Source organism: Sciurus carolinensis, chromosome 2 (assembly GCF_902686445.1).
Source record: "Sciurus carolinensis chromosome 2, mSciCar1.2, whole genome shotgun sequence".
NCBI classification, from domain to species: Eukaryota; Metazoa; Chordata; class Mammalia; order Rodentia; family Sciuridae; genus Sciurus; species Sciurus carolinensis.
The window spans coordinates 31146878-31164505 of record NC_062214.1 but is presented as its reverse complement, the minus strand read 5'-3'; the positions used below and the strand labels follow the sequence as shown (position 1 = coordinate 31164505).

The following is a 17628-nucleotide window of genomic DNA, read 5'->3' as shown; positions in this document are numbered from 1 at the left end:
CCCTCAGTGGGGTCTGTGATGGCATACCCACCTTAAAGTTGATCTTAAAGACCAATTGAAATTGAACATAATTATAGACCTAAGCATTTTATCCAAGACTATCTTTAATTTCTTATGCACATGTTGAAATGATGATATTGAGGGAAAAACTAGATTTTTTTGTTCTAGAATTATAGGAAGGGTAATTTTGTTTCTAAACAAGCACTGGAATTAGACATCTACAATTCTCCTAGGTAGACTTGGATTTTGGATAACCCTGGTAAGGCGGAGATGGGCAGAAAGGAGGAGAGGAAAGCCTAGTCCAGAGCTTTTACTACTATAGTGGTGAAAACTGAGGGGAGGCCCCCTATTGGGCAGGAAGTGAAATATAAACTTTGGGGTTTGTGACTGAAGGGTTTGAAATAAAACCTATAAAAGCTGATTGCAAGGGAGAAGTAAACAACTGTTAGTTTGGTCCTGTGATTCACTAATGTCAAATAGACAATAAAGAATCTGAGAGAATACGGAGCCATTTCTTCTGTTAAATTAGATTTATAATCTTCTTTTCCCTTATAACTTTACACAATATTAGCCTTTGATCTTTCAGGCAAAGATCTGAAAGTTCCCTTTTCCTCTTTCAACAATGTATTCTTGTCTTTCATGTCTACTACTGTTGATATTACCTGTTGACATTTTATGAAATATGCTGTTAATAGATTTACCCCCACCTTAATCTTTTTTAATTTTTATTTATTTATTTATTTTAACTCAGGGGCACTTAATCACTGAGCCACATTCCCAGCCCCTTTTTTTGGTAGTTTATTTAGAGACAGGGTCTCACTGAGTTGCTTAGTGCCTTGCTTTTGCTGAGGCTGGCTTTGACCTTGTGATCCTCCTGCCTCAGCCTCCTGAGCCACTGGGATTACAGTAGGCATGCACCACAGCACCCAGCCTACACTAGTCTTTTAAAGACATATTTACATTACAATCTACCTTTTCAAAAATCCAGCTTTTAATATTCACATTGAGTTGTATGGCTATACTCCCACATTAATTTTAGTTGTGATCTTATTATTGGTTAAATATTTAATGTAAGACCCATATTTTTGGTTTTATTTTGGTTACATATTCATTGTCTTCTATATATTTTTTTTCATTCATTTGGTTTGCTGAGGGTTTTAGTTGATTTTCAAACAATGGCTTACACTGCCTATATTTTAAAGTATTTGTTGACTACATACATGAATATATGGCAGTTCAGTTTGAATTCACTCACAAAACGTGGAAAATTCTGATGTTAGTGGTCCAGTCTCCCTGAAGTAGAACTGGGAAAACTCCCTAGCATCCTATGAAAAGCCTTCTTTAACTGTTTCTGGATAGGACTTCTCTTTAGAATTCAGCAATTTAAGATACCCATGAAGAATCCCTTTGTTACTATTCTGGTGTGGGTAGCAGTATTCTTTGGCCTTTCTACAGAGGTTCCTGGCATGTAAGTGACATCCATGGGGCAAGGGGGCAGTAGCACATTCCTATACAGCATCCAGTGTGGCAGCAGGGTGTTATCAGTTCCCTTTTCAGGCTAGTTCTAAGGCATGGTTTTCCAAACTGCTTCTGGAAGCTTATCCTCTTGGGTCATCCACTTTTTTACAATTCTATTAGCTTACCAAAATTCTTCCCCAAAACAACTTTTCTTGCTTAGTCAAGTTCTATTGTTTGCAACCAAGAGTCTACAAACTAGCCTATGGGCCAAATCAGATACACTACCTATAATTACTAAATGGTTAAAAAGAAATTCAGAATATTTTATATTCTCAACAGGAAAGTTTTATGAAATTCAGATTTTGGTGTTAAAAACAAATTTTTTTTTGGAACATGGACATGCTCATTTGTTTAGGTATTATCTGAATGTTTTCCCTATGAACATCTAATATGCAAAACAAATATAAACATGACAAAAATTCAACTATAAATAATTTATATCATTTAGATAAAACAATGTAAGTAATGTATTTTTAGCTTTTTGGAGAAGATGTAGAATTTTAACACATGACTTTATCACTTCTTATATTAGTTGACCATTATCTAACATTTTTTCCTATTATTTTAGGACATTATCTTTCAGAGAACAGTTTTTGCATAGTCTTTATTTTTGAGATGGCTTAAAATAGAGGCCCTGACAAGGCAAAGCCACTTTACGTAGTTTGAAGTTGGTAAATCTTTGGACCTTTTTTCAAGAGGTAACCTTGGTCGTTGAGTGACCCAATAAAGCTTTCAAAATCAGCAACCTGGAAGAAAACATAAAATTAGCCCATTAAGTAATAGGCCAAAATATGACTTACTAATCTTTCCAATAGTAATACACAACTATCAAGTTTCTTGGGCAAAAATTATTTGTACTTTTTTAGTGCAACTCAGTATGTTTTTAGTGTAAAAACAAAAATTATATTAGTTTTTAAAATTATTACCTATGCAATTTATTATGCAATTACATGGATTATTTCCTAGAACTCTAAAGTAGGAAGAACAGATGGAATCACGTACATTTAACAGATGAAGAAACTGAGGTTCAAAGACATGAAGATGATTAAGATGGGCAAGTCACAGGATTGTGGGCAATCCCTGTATGGAGACTTGAGACTTGCTATAATGCTTGCCTCTAGCTATGAAGATGCTGAAAAAACTTTGTAAATAGGTAGGTATAAATCTTAAATAAAAACTGCTTTTATTCTATTATACATTAATGAGGCTCCTGAAATAATTATTTAAAAAAGATTAAGTATCTAGTTTATCATACCTGAATGTTTAGCTCTTTAGCAATCTGTCGAAGTTGATGAAATTGAAACAGATTATTGTAAGTTCTTTCAGCAATGCTATTGAGAGCAGAAATAAATCTTTTTGCTGTTGACCGGTTGCTCATTCCAGAGCCATGCTGGGACCGCTCAAAATCTAGGTTTCCAAATTCATCAGAGTAAGTTCCTAACATGCTTAGAGAGGGAAAGAAAATGTTATCCAATGTGGCATGGCTATAGAAATTTTTGTCCTGGGCTTCTAAGTTATAAGAAACACTTGGATCCCAGTGATCTGGGAGGCTGAGGTAGGATTACAAGTTCAAGGTCGGCCTCAGCAATTTAGCAAAAATGTAGCTCAGTGATAAAGCAGCCCGGGTTCAATCCCTAGTACCAAAAAAAAAAAAAAAAAAAAAAAAAGAAAGAAAGAAAAGAAAAAGAAAAAGAAAGGAAGAAAGAAAAACTTGGAAGTAGCCCTAAGACTCTCACTAAGCAACGATCCAAACGTATTTTCTGAGTGACCACTTTGAAATGCAGTATGGTGTGGACTTGTTTAGGACAAAAATATTTTGGACATGGTTACTACTGCTTTTAAGAAACTTCTAAATTTTAAAGAGAAATATATAAAAACAGAGTTGATAAACTACTAATACCTAGAACATTCTTTTTGAATTATGAAAAGAAGAAATTCTAAACATAATAAATTTAGGCTTTATTTGTTAAAGGTATGTTCCTATTTCCTAGAGAAATATCTAGAAACGGCATTTAAAGTACTCTAGGAATGAAATAGGGTTATGTTGACTTGCAATAATGATGATTAGATATTACCTCCAGTTCTCTTTTGCTTTCTCTTATTTGTACAATACCACCAAGGAAAGAAATATGCACTTGAACAGTGAGTTTTAGCTAGAAGTCCGAAAACACCAGTTAGAAATTAAATTAACCAGCCTATAACCCAGCTTTATTGCTGATTCCCTACCTGAACAATGGAACAGATATATACTCATAGCCAGGTTAATAGGCAAAGATGTTATTTAATCAGGAATTAATCAATCATATATATACATATCAGTCACCTGCTAGGCAGTGGGCTTATAGTGGTGAACAAGACAGGTATAATCCCTATATTTACAGAGCTCAAAGGAATGATCTTAAAGGTTACTAACAATAAATCTTCACTTTTTTCTTGGATAATCACCTACATTAAGTAAAACTGTGATAATAGGAATATAGGTCATTCAAATCAGACTGATAAAACAATAAAACATGATGAGCATTTTCCTCTCTGAAATAAAATATACTCTTATTTAGGCTCTTATGATTAATCTACAGCATGCTTCCTTCTCATAAGAAAGTTGTCAAAAATGCTTTAGGTTAATAATTAGGTAACACTAACCTTAATTATATTTTTTAGACTATCCCACTTAATCCCCCCAGAAACCCTATGATTTAGAGACTATTATTCCTATTATACAGATGAAGACACAAAGTCTTGGTAAGGTTAAGTGACTTGCCAAGGGTCACACAACTAATAAGTGGAATATTTGGAATTTTAATCCATGCTACACTGCTGCAGATTTGGAGAAAGCTATGTAAGATATTTGAGCTACTTTTTTGAAATAGAAAAAACTCAAAATAATCTCCAATATTTCAAAGTAGCTCTATTCTGTTATGCTTCCTTGTATATTTTCAATTTTGGAAGAAAGTTTATATGCACCATTTACTAAAGGCAAACCTTTAGTTTTCAAAAAATATACAGCTCTGGGCCCTGCTAACTCAGATGAACTATATCACAGTTTAGATTTTTCTCATTCAGGCTTGGGCTTCCCAATTAAAATGTAATTTTACAGGTTCAAAAACACTTTAAGGACAAACCTTCAAAGAAGCTGAAGAGATAAGAAATTCTAAAATAGAAAATTTAAAGAATGAACAATGATTACTAAGTTACTTTTAGCATTAATGCAGTACATTTAATGAGGGCCTACTGTGTGCCAGACATGATTCTGGCCTTGGAAATACACTGAGACAGAGAAGGTCCCTGCTATCATAGGCTAAGGAAAAAGCATGTTTAGTGTGGCAAACAGATAATTCAATGTAATCTCAATGTGTTTAATTGGGTCTACCATGGAAATAATGCTACATAATTACAATCATCTGCAATCTATTCTCACTGTTGCTGACAAACTCTGAATTAAAGAAAAAGTTCTTCCTCTTCTATAGGCTGCTTATAAGAGAAAGAAACAAGCTGCAGCTGCCTTCAGAAGGCAGTCTGGGTTCCATTCTATTCATTTGCATACCTGCAGAGGCAGCTGGGGGAACCAAGCAGCCTCCATGTGTGAGGCAGTACCAGCCTGAGGATGACGAAAATGAGGTAAAGTTTCTCCCCATTAGAAAAGGGAAAAAGAATCTCCAGTTCAAGGCTATTGGACAATTTAGAATGACAGCACTGAGGACTAGATCCTAGAAGTTCTTTGGACTTGTTCTTCCAGCTATGAGGCACTTTTTTTTTTTTTTTTTTGGCAGGGGTGGTGGGGGTTACCAGGGATTGAACTCTGGTGCACTCAACCAATGAGCCACATCCCCAGCCCTATTTTGTATTTTATTTAGAGACAGACAGGGTCTCACTGAGTTGTTTAGTGCCTCACTTTTTGTTGAGGCTGGCTTTGAACTTGTGATCCTCTTGCCTCAGCCTCTCCAGTTGCTGGGATTATAGGCGTGCTCCACTGTGCCCAGCTATGAGGCACTTTTATTCATAGCCAAAGAGAAAGAACTGGGCAAAGTCACCTGTTTCTGACACCATGCAAGCCCCAGAATATCAGCAACTAGAAAACAAATCCTTCAACTTGTTTGTAATAGAAATTACTTAACATAAAATAATCTTTAACATACTTTTAGCCCTGGAAAAATAGGTTCCTAACAGATTTAAATTTTATTTGCTGTGAGAACATATTAAAAAAAAATCTAATACCTATGATTATTATGATACCTATGATTACTATGAAATTATGATAAAGTTGTGAAATGAAGGGGAAACTCTAGGCCGTGAAATGGAACAATAGCCAACATGCATTCTAAATGAAATCAGGTATAAAATGTGTATGGTATGCTACCATCTGTCTGCAAAGTGGAAAAAAAGAAAATACAGACATGTATTTGTGATGAGTATTTTGTATCTGAAAGTTATACACAAAATTGGTAATATTTGTTGCTACTAGGGCAGAAGGAGGAAGCATTGGATAGCTATTAAACAGGTTAGGAAGAAACCTTTTCTCCTTCCTAACTTTTTAACTTTGGAATTTTGACGTATATAAATATACTTAAAATTTAAAAAAAAAATCTTTTTAAATTGGGAGAAAAAGAACCCTACCTAACTAGCTTTTACTTTTACTGATTAAAAAAAAAAAATACATGTCTAAGGTAGCCATATATGCTCAATTAAAATAGAAACTTTTCTACCTTCTAAAAGTCATGACCTTCTAATGATATATAAAATACAAAGGATACAGTTTAGCACTGTTTATCAAAATTGAAATATACTTACCCCTGTAAGTAGCAATATCACTTTTGAGAATGAATTAAAAACATTTACCCACATATGAAGTATCTTATATAGGACATTACTTATTTTTTTTAAATATGTTTTTAGTTGTAGATGGACACAATGCCTTTATTTATTTATTTTTATGTGGTGCCGAGGATCGAACCCAGTGCCCTACACATGCTAGGCAGGTACATTACCACTGAACCACAACCCCAGCCCTAGAACATTACTTATTGTAGCACTATTTCTAATAGCAAAAGAATCAAAAATAATCATGAATCTAGCAATGAAGGACTGATTAAATAAATTACAGTGTATCTATACAATAGAATACTATGTAACTATAAAAAAACGTAGTTCCCTACGACAATAAAGAATGATCTATGGAGATATTGTTAAATTAAGAAATGGTATAGAAGAGTGTAAATAGTATGCTATTTAAGGGGAAGTAATGGGTATCTCAGTGGAGAAGGGTGGGTGGTAAATGGGGCAAGAATAAGCATTCTCAAAATATGTATTTTTTAATTTATTTCTGAACCATGTGAATGTATTACCCACTCAAAAATATTTTTTCTTTTTCTATTTTTTTTTTTTCAGTACTGGAAACTGAACCCAGGGGCACTACCACTGAGCTACAGCCCTGACACTTTTCACTTTTTATTTTGAGACAAGGTCTCACTAAGTTTTCCCAGCTGCAATCCTTCTGCCTCAGTCTCCCAAGTGGTTGGGATTATAGGCATGCAACACCACACCCAGCTAAAAAATTTTCTAGAGATTTACACAGTCAGAAATATTTTAAACCAAGAAAATACAATTTCTTCAAAGGAAAATAAATGATCTCATAGACTAAGTAACCTTTATTAATAATATAATTTGATATAGGAAAGTAAGATAACTGCCATTTCATTTAAAAATTTAAAATTTAAAATTTTAATCTTACCTATATTTCATAATTTCAACTATATCTTCAGCATCTTCTTTGGTTGCTTCCTCTCTTAATTCCAACCTTGCTCGTGCCTTTGAAAGAGAAACAACAATTTGAAGATAACAGAAGATAAATATGTTTACCATTGTTTGAGTAGGTATACTATGTCTAACTTATTTATTCATTGTACATAACAACTGACTTTTGAGAGAGACAGGTTGTAATATGAAAAATCAGAATTACAAAAATAATTAAAAAGCTCGAGTATAAAAATAACTCATTTAAAATATTGATAAAACTTATTTCTACCTACTAAACATCTTTTTCTGAGTGTATTCATTTCAGGAGATTTAATTATTTTAACTACCAAAATTCTCTTCAGCATCTCACAATGTGAAATGAAAAGATATTGCTGTTAGAAAAATAGGCATTATCCATACAGACCTGTATGTAATCAAATCAAATACCTATACTCAACACAGGAATCCCAGAATCCAAGTTTACCTAACCACTTTTCAGAAACTTTAGGAATCTCCTAATGCCATTAAAAGAAAATAAAAGTTAAATAGTAAATAACTGGTCTTGTGCCTAGAAAGAAATTTATGTGGACATGTTAACAGTTATGACCAAATCTTTTTAAACACTTTTATCACCATTTTTTAACATCTCTCCATAGGAAGAAAAACCAAGTCAACTGTGCAGAAAACTGATCAAAAGTGAAATCATACCTTCTTCTTGCCCCCCCCAAAAAAAACCAAAACAAAACAACAACAACAAAAAACCACACAACATACACACATGAATGTAAAATTAACAAACCTCTGTTAGACGAATCAAAGATTCCAGCTGCCTGGTAGTGATTGGTGAGCTATTTAACCGCTGGCTCTGTTTCCGGAGCTCCAGGTAGAAATCTTGAAGAACTTGAGCAGCTTCTGTGGACAGCTTTGGGCAGACATACTGTCGAGCATAGCCAATGTACTTTCTCAATAGCTGGTGGGGAATCGGATCTATTGTTTCTCCAGGAACCAACTAAACATGATAGAGAGGCCCAAGATTACAGAATAAGCAGCAAATAAAATCTTCCTGGTAAAATAACTTTAGAAATATATAATTCTAAAATATGTAATTCTAAATAAACCAAATACTATAGTTGTAGTTCTCATTCTCATTGATATAGATGATTTCAAAGTTTACATGAACTCTAGTATCACTGTATGAAAGTTTATATATTATTGCTCTATCATAAACCAAACACTGAACTTTTTTCTCTTTTCGGTTGCTGGGAATTGAACCCAGGTCCCATAAGAGTACCACATCCCCAGCTTCTGTCACACACTAAACTTTCAAACCAAACTGAAGAATTAAGGAAAAACATGTATACCTTTAGTCTTTCTGATAATGGTTTCTCAGATACCACTTCAAGTACAGAAGTATTTGAATCTTGACTATTCATACGAGCTACTGTGGCACTGCTAATAGTTCTCTGCTTTCCAGCTCTTATTGCAATTACATGTTCAGAGAGTAAGTGATCGTGCTGCTCATTTGGAGTATCTAACAGGATAAAGACCAAATCAAATCTGGATAGTAGGGCACTCCCCATTCTAAGAAGCATGAAAGAAAGAAGAAACAATGATTGGAATCAAAATAACCAGAAAATCTAGAAAACTATTTACTTACTTGTTTACTACCCAAGTTCTATATAGAACTTAAATCAAGCCTTAGCTTAAAGATACCAGTAAATAGCTCTTTAGATTCAATATATCTACCTACTACAACCTTCAATATGTGCACAAGACTTAGATGATCTAATCTTGGTAGGCTGAGGATACACTGCCCTTTCCATACCCTCAAAATCACTTCTTTATGTTTTATTATCACTAACTGGCAATGTTACATTTTCTATCACAGGCTGTACTTAATTGAGGAGTCTTAGTTTTTATCTTTTTTCTAACCAAAACACTGAGGTTCTCAAAGCATTTGTCTCATTTAGAAGCAAAAACCCACTTTTTCTTCAAAGGTTATCATGTCTGTTAGTCACTAGAGTAAAGATGCAATGTTCTATTTAGTCATCATCTCTGAACTCATCAATCTGGGTAACTTCTCTATTTAAGACAAGAGAAATGAATTCTGGAGTTACTAAACAATGTGAAGAAGGGACCAAAACAGATCTATGAGACTACTAAAATCAGAGTCCAAGTCTCCTGGATTTTTATTCAAGAACATTTTTCTGATTTTTAAAATACATCACTTTGTTACTTTACTAAAGAAAACCTACCAATAGATTGACTATTTTGATGGTGGTAGTATGGAAATGCCCCAAATCCTCAAGTGTAATTGTGTATTTAATGATGTATCAAAGACTATTTTTATACTGAGTTTAAATTATTAAATATTAGGAAGTTAGCAGGTGTGATGGTACAGGCCCAGCTACTGGGGAGGTTAACGCAGAAGGTTCACTTGAACCCATGAGTTTGAGACCAGCCTGGGTCACATAGTAAGACCACTATGGGCCACAAAGTGAGATCTTCATCTCAAAAACATAAATAAGTAAATAAAATTTTAAAAAACTAGGAAATTAGCTTTCTGTCCTCACTAGACTTAAGGTTCTAATATTTTTATATGAGGTTCTCTTGTCTTTTCTCACTTCTGCAATACTTAAATCTGTTTTCCTCTTTCCATATATTTCATCCAACCTGTTCAAAACTAAGTAGAAAAGTACAAACACTTAAGATATAAACTTTTTTTTTTTAAAGTGGTATCACACTATATATGTAAGTATGTTACATGGTCTACTCAATAACGAAGTACAAATACACTTTTCTATCAGTACATTCAAAATCACTTTTATTCTTAAAATTACTACTCTCTACTGTACAATCTTAATCTAGTTTTAGGTTGTTTCCCAGTGATTAAACAATGCTTCAGTAGCCACCTTACAAACATATCTTTATGCTCTTTTTCTGTGATGAAGACTCCTAAAAGTAAAAAGGCTGAAACAAATGGGATTGTGCATTTAAAACATTATGATAAACATAGAAAGTCATCCCTCAAAATACTAATGGTGTATGTGAGAACCCATTTCCCCACTCCTTTGCCAATAATGACTATGGTATGTCAATGGTACTTCACTGTTTTAATCTGCAATATTCAAGCACATTTTTGTGTATTGGAACTTTTAACTTCTGTGAACTATCTATTTACATTCTCAGTTATGTTTCTATTAGTTTATTAGGGTTCACTATCTTAAAGGTATAAATAGTTGAAGAAACTTACTTCAAATTCTCAGAAACTGTTTTCGCTTTATTGTAGTGTCCCCCAACTGGATTTGCAGCAGCAATAATGGAAGTTCTTGCAGGAAGGCTACAAACCACACCAGCCTTAGCAAGGCTAATACTTTGCTGTTCCATGGCTTCTAACAAGGCTTGATGTTGGTTTCCCATCTTATCAAATTCATCTATTCCACAAATGCCTACAATCACAGTAGAATAACATGGATAAAAATATTTTTCTTTGGTTAAGTTGCAAATTTTACAAGATAAACAAAAAGAATTATTTCCATTTGTTCCTAGCAGTTAAAATTCTAAAATGTAATACACTGGAAAATTACTATTTGCTTTATAGCAACTAATATACTTGTCTTATTTAACTAAGTTTTATGTAATATTTTATTCATTTACAACTTTATCTAAACAAGGAATTATGCTGTGAGAGTTGCAAAACTGAAGAAGACATGAGGTTAAGCACTTAAACTCACATAGATAAGATACATACAATTTAAGAAGAATAGTTTAAAAATCCTATGAGATGTGCATAATTATATAAGGTGAGTTTTCTGGAGTGGGGAATGGTTAAAAGAAGAAGGAAATCTGGAAAAGTTTCAAGAAAAAAGTAGTATTTGAACCAGATCTTGTTAGGGAAAGTGGGATAGCACAATTTGGGAGGAAGAGTATGGGCTCTACAGACTGAAAACTCAAGCATAGTTGTTAGCAATACCAGGTTCTAACCATACACTTGCAGGGAATCACTTAACCTAACTAAACCTAACACAAAGCATCACCACTGACTGAAGGCATTTTATGTGCTAGGGCAGGAATGTTATATAAACCACAAGATAATGAAAACCTTCTAACATCACCTTATAATATTTTCTTCCCATCTCCCCATACCAGTTAGGTTAGCTGTTAAGGGATCATATATGAAGGGCTTTGCTATGGGTTAACCTCACATATATCCACTCTATATCCAAGTAAACTTTGTTAACTAAGAGGTTCTATAAGAAATAACTGCTGATTAGACTTCTGTATAAATTTCAAGATGTTCTTATGTCCAAGAATCTGCTTCTGGTTCCATTAACTTGGTTCTCTACTTCATGGAGTCAATTATCTTTTATGTCAAATGTCCTTTATTTTCTGTCTCTATAATTGCCCCTCTATTTTAAACTGCTCTTTTCTTCTGCATTCACTGAGAGTATCTTAAACTTTCCCCCTGTACCTTTAATCATTCCTTTGGCAGGGTTAGTGTTATATGCTACTTTAATAATTATATTGCTAGTCATCAACTTGCTATCTATAGTGTCCTTACCATATCCTTCCCTTGCTTTATTTCATTAAATTCATGTACTTATTAAACTCTTGAAAAATTCAAGGAGAATTTTCATTTGTTCCTTGGATTACAATTTTGTCTAGACTGGGCACTGTGTTTATTTCTAGAACCAAATTGTACATGTTAATTTTTTTCTTATTTCTGCATAGCTGCCATTCTGCCTATCTTGCTCATGTTTAATGATGACTGTTCTGTCCAAATCTATTTTCTTTAACATAATGTGTATGAATTTTCATTAACACTCTTTTCCTGCTGTAATTTTGACCCATTTTTTCCTTTCTAGCTACAATTTGCAAGCTACTCTTATCTTTTTCTCACTTCTGCAATACTTAAATCTGTTTTCCTCTTTCACATATTTCATCCAACCTGTTCAAAACTAATGAGAAGAGAAAGTAACCCAAGCATTTGGAAGAGGAAGCAAAGGGGCTTTGTTGAACTTTGTGTCACCTTTCTTACTGATCTCTTTTGAAAGGGTTCACGCCTCTCTGTTGAGAATGCATCTATGCTCACAACAGAAGATCCCTGTACATTAGCCTCTCTCGGCTGCTCAGTATGGCACTCTGGGTGATGGGGAGCCTTCCCTATGGTTTGTTCCTTGATCCTGGCAGTGGGACATGTGAAGGCTTTATCTCAACTTTCCCATGTGTTGCCCATTGCTCTATCTGCCCACACCTCTCTGGAATCAATGGTGTTATTAGAAATTCTCAAGATGATTAGTACTCTTCCTCAGAGGTGGGGATAGGGTAAAAACAAAGTCAAAGCTACTTCTTTCTCTGGCTGCTACTTTGCAGAGTGTAAAGTAAGAGACAACAAACTTATTCTATAAAGAAACAGTAGTATATATCCCAGTTTTGCAGGATACTACACTCTTGCATATTCTTGAGTTTGCTTGCTCTTTACAACCCTTTAAAAACATAAAAACCAGTTTAACCTTGTGTATTATGTTTGAACAGGCTACAGGCTGAGCTTGATCTAGATTAAAGCATTAATCTTTGACTATCTTACACTCATTTCCCTATTCAAATATAAATGTTAAATTATGAAATTTAACGTTTTGTTGTCATTAGATGCTAAAGAAGGAAAGTGTTATACAGCTTCATTACATCTTTTATTCCTTCAAAGTCTTCTGTAAAGATCTTAGTAGGACCCTGTGTTTGTTTCTAGAATCCAGTCTTCACTGACCTTACCTTTGTATTTGTAAAATTTGTTTTTATTTTGACAGTGCTATGGTCACCATCCCAGTACTAAGCTTATGGCACTGGCTATTCACATTCTGCATTTTAAATTCCAAATTCCAGGGCTGGGGAAATAGCTCAGCTGGTAGAGTGCTTGCCTTGCAAGCACAAGGCCCTGAGTTCGATCCCCAGTACCGCAAAAAAAAAAAAAAATTCCAAATTCCATTAGCTGCCTGTATAGCTAAACCTCCAAATCACCTTCAATTAATCACCTTCTAATTAGCAAAAAGTTTTCTGGTTTAACAATAAGTACCCTTTTCATTTGCATATTTTCTTCACCTGGTATCTCAGCAAAAATACTTTTGCTTCTGATGTGCTTTATTATAAACAGGTAAATGGTTTTTGAGTTTATTAATTCAATAAATACTTATTGAATACCTTCTATATACCAGTACTATATTCTTTGCATGCAGGATATACTACTAAAAAGACAAAATTTCCTGCCCTTGTGAAGCTTATATTATACTCAATTGATGGGAGGCAAACAATTAAAAATGTAAATCATATGGAAAGTGGTAGGCACTATGGAAAGAAAAAATAGTGGAAGGAGAGTAGGGACTGCTAAGGTAGCAGCAGTTCGAAGGATGCTATGACTACTTAAAATGTGTTTAGAGAAAGACTTGCTGGGGCAGAACACTTGAGCAAAAACATGAAGTAGGAAAGGGAACAACCCTTGCAGACATACCTGGAATACATTAATAACAAGTACAAAAGGCCCTGATGCAGGAATGTGGTGTACCTAGAACTCTGATGATGTTTAAGGTACAGCAAGGAGGCCAGTATAGCTAGAGAGGAGGACACAATAGGGAAGCAGTAGGTAATGAGGCAGAAGAGGTGATGAATGGTCAGAATGTGAATGGCACTTGGCCACCCTCATGACTCTGGCTTTCATTCTGATCAAGATGGGCAGCTACTGGAGAGAGCTGAGCAAAAGAATAACATAACCCAAGTTTTTGTGAGATTACTTTGTTAAAAACAGTAGAAAGAGGTAAAGTTGTCAAAGGCATACCAATTTGAAGATCCTTGTAATAATTCATGTGAGAGATGATGATGTCATGGACCAGAGTAGGAGCAATGAAGAAGTAGATACTAGATAGATTTTAAAAGTAAAGGAACGGGATTTACTGACAGGTTAGGTATGTGTGTATGAAAAACAAGTCAAGGATGGCTCCATGTTTCCTGATTTAAGCAAATAAAACTGGAGTTGTTATTGATTGATGTGGAATAGGTTTGAAAGGCAAGATCAGGATTTTGGCTTTAGACATATTAGGTATGAGAAATTGGTGGAGATACTATATATATATAAAAATATGTGCCTGGAGTTCAAAGGAGAATTTTTAGCAGACAAGTAGGTAAACAAAGCCACGAAACTAAGTTCAAGACCTCCAAGAAAGTAAGTATAGACCTGGAAGACACAAGGTTCAAGAACTAAGTATCTGAAATACCTACTAGTTAAAAGACTGAGGAGATGAAGATGCATTAAAGACTGAGAAGAAACAGCAAGTGAAGTAAGAAAAAACCTAGCGAAGTGCAGTGGCCTGGAAACCAGTGTTTCAAGTGTTTCAAAAGGGAGTAGTATTCTGCTGTGTCAAATGTGGCTGACAATATTGAACTTAGAAATAATGGGGTCGTAGCTTAGTGGTGGAGCACCTGCTTCACATGTGCGAGGCACTGGGTTTGATCCTCAGCACCACATTAAATAAATAAATAAAATAAAGGTATATAAAAAAAGAAATAATGGAGATCATTTGCAAAATGAAAGAAATATTCTCAACTGGACTGGGATCTGGACACTTCCTGATACATGCATAAGGAACATGTTTTTCCAATAAGGTTAAGGTATCACAAAGAAAAATGTAAGTACTAAAATCCAATGTAAGGATCTTTTCTTGTGGAGTCCTACTGGATTTCTTATAAATTGTCACCCAAATCCTGGAAAAACCCTAAAGAGATGGATTGAAATATAGTAAAACTATTAATTCTAAAGGAAGATCTCTAATCTTTCATGGTAAGTCTCTTTTTAGCATAGGATGACATCCACATTTTTTTGAGTTTCAAGGTAACCAGAACTATTTTGAGCTAATTTTTCAACATGTATTAACTGAGCACCTACATACTAGTCAATGAGAACAGGCAATCAACAAGATATCCAAATCCTATTCCACAGAGAGCATACAAGCTCCAAAACAGATTTGAAACAAATGATCATAAATGTGAGGGGTGGTATGAAATGGGAAGTGTAGTGAGCAATACAAATTTTATCTGATTATTTAATTTTTATATATAATAGTATGTATGTGCTATAAGATTCTGAAGATGAATGACTTAGTACAAGTTTTAATTCTGTAGTATAAATTATAAGTACATTTTCAATTTTTTTTTTTTTTTTTTTTTTTTTTGCGGTGCTGGGGATTGAACCTAGGGCCTTGTGCTTACAAGGCAAGCATGCTACCAACTGAGCTATATCCCCAGCCCCATTTTCAATTATGAATTCTGACATTCATTGGCAACTCACTGGTTAAGACAATGCTATCCAAATGCCTTTTGGACCAAATGTAAAGTGACTGATTGAAAAAAGAAAAGACTTAAAAAAAAAAAACAGAATTATTGATTAGTGGGAGGGAATAGGAAAGACAGCAGAATGAATCAGACATAACTTTCCTATGTTCATATATGAATACATGACTAGTGTAACTCCATATCATGTACAACCACAAGAATAGGAAGTTATACTCTTAGGTGTGTATAATATGTCAAAATACACTCTATTGTCATGTGTATCTAAAAAGAACAACAACAAAAAGAAGTGTTGATTAGTTTCCCCTTTTGATTTCTCACCTTGATCACCAAGTACCAGAGCCCCAGCTTCCAAAGCAAAATCACCGGAGGAACTATCTTTTGAAAGGGTTACAGTCAGACCAGAGGTGGTCGTAGTGTTACCACAGACATACACACCACGTGGTGCAACGTTGCATACTGCCTGTGAAACAAAAAGTATAAAAGAATCATTCAATGTAAAAGGGAAATGATAGCTAAAAATCATTGCTCACAAATGTTAGCTACATGCCCAGAATTCTTATAAGAGTTTACTATACGATCTTGACCACCATGAAGGGGAAGGTATTTATTCCTATTTACTAATGTAGGAAGCAAGGCTTACAGTGGGTGAGTGAAGAACTACATAGCTATGAAGGTAGGAAACCAGGATTCCATCAAACCCAGACAATCTGATTCTAGAGTTTGTGGTCATGTGAATGTTCAACATAATTCCATTTTATTCTGATTTTTCAAGTTTAAATCATAAATTCTGAGTACAAATTTTAATTCTGAAAGCTCAATGCTTCAGAATCAAGATCAAATAATAAAATTGCTCCTCATGTGTTCACAAGACAAGTTTTGGTATGTCAGAAGAGTAAATAGCAGAGTAAAGGCACCAATATCTGGAGCCAGGCAGACCCATTAAAATCCTGGATCCACCACTATAGCTACCAGCTATGTAGCTCTTGGATCTCACCAAATCTCAACTTAATGTTCTATCACAATATTGCCCTGAGGAATAAATGAATAAATGAAACTATGCATGCAAGGCACTTAACCTAGTACCCAGCACATCATAAGCACCAAACTCAAAGCCATGGTGTATGAATGTACACTCCTTGACTCCAGGGGATGGCATTCACATCTTTCCCCCTGCATTACAGTTGTGCACACTGATGGGATCACGTTATCTTTTTCAGTGGTATGCTCTAGACTTATGCAGTGCACACCCCAAAAGATCCTATGATGCTGGCTCAATAAACAGTATCATTATTTTTGTTACTAGTAACTCCATATTTTTAATCTTTTTGAGAAATCTTACAATACTCTTGAGAGTGAGGTGGTTTACTACATAGAGGAAAACAAATTTTAAAATGTAAACAGCTCTTAACTGTTAGTATTAGCCTAATTTTTAAAAACCTGGCTTAGTGAAGATTATATGCAATATCTTCCTTTGTTTACAATGCTTAATTTCCATTAATATTACAGCTTATATTTTAAAATTGAGTGAAGAGTCATAAAAGCATTTATTCCAGTTCTAAACATCAAGAAAAATTAACAATGCCACTTCTCTCTCTTTTTTTTTTTTTTTTTTTTTTTTTGCGGTCCTGGGGATTGAACCCAGGGCCTTGTGCTTGCAAGGCAAGCACTCTACCAACTGAGTTGAGTGGCCCACAATGCCACTTCTTGGTATTAAAATTTTTTTCAGTACCCTTAAATGTATTTGGAAGCATTTATCTTCTAAGAGGCTTTTCTCCCTCACTCCTCCCCACAAAACACACACAAGTACAAAGATAGAAAAGAAAGTTATAACAATGCAAATCCCCACACATACCTTCTGCATATTTGGGTTAACTGTCCTGCTTTCATTTTTATTATGAACCTTATCTTACCTACCACACACAGTTGTGTATTGTGCCTCCAATTGTCATGCTTTGGCAAGGGCTCAGAATAGATTTTTTTTTTTTTAAGTAGGCTTAAGTGATCAAAAGGAATCAAACATGGATGCAATGCTTCAGTGGA

General features: G+C 34.5%; 1 protein-coding gene across 2 annotated transcripts in view; it reads right to left on the bottom strand.

The window, feature by feature from the left end:
- Positions 1 to 898: 898 nt before the first annotated feature.
- Mcm8 (minichromosome maintenance 8 homologous recombination repair factor) overlaps positions 899 to 17628 on the bottom strand; it is a 44093-nt gene continuing 27363 nt past the window's right edge. Inside the window, exons 13-19 of one of the 2 annotated variants that reach the window (XM_047538479.1) lie at positions 15907 to 16048; positions 10505 to 10700; positions 8613 to 8832; positions 8051 to 8260; positions 7247 to 7323; positions 2774 to 2963; positions 899 to 2264 (exon numbers count right to left, since the gene is read on the bottom strand). In XM_047538479.1, coding sequence (XP_047394435.1) covers positions 2172 to 2264; positions 2774 to 2963; positions 7247 to 7323; positions 8051 to 8260; positions 8613 to 8832; positions 10505 to 10700; positions 15907 to 16048 — 1128 coding nt within the window. In that variant the 3' untranslated portion in view covers positions 899 to 2171. The remainder of the gene's footprint in view (positions 2265 to 2773; positions 2964 to 7246; positions 7324 to 8050; positions 8261 to 8612; positions 8833 to 10504; positions 10701 to 15906; positions 16049 to 17628) is intronic. The other variant, XM_047538478.1, reaches the window with a different exon arrangement.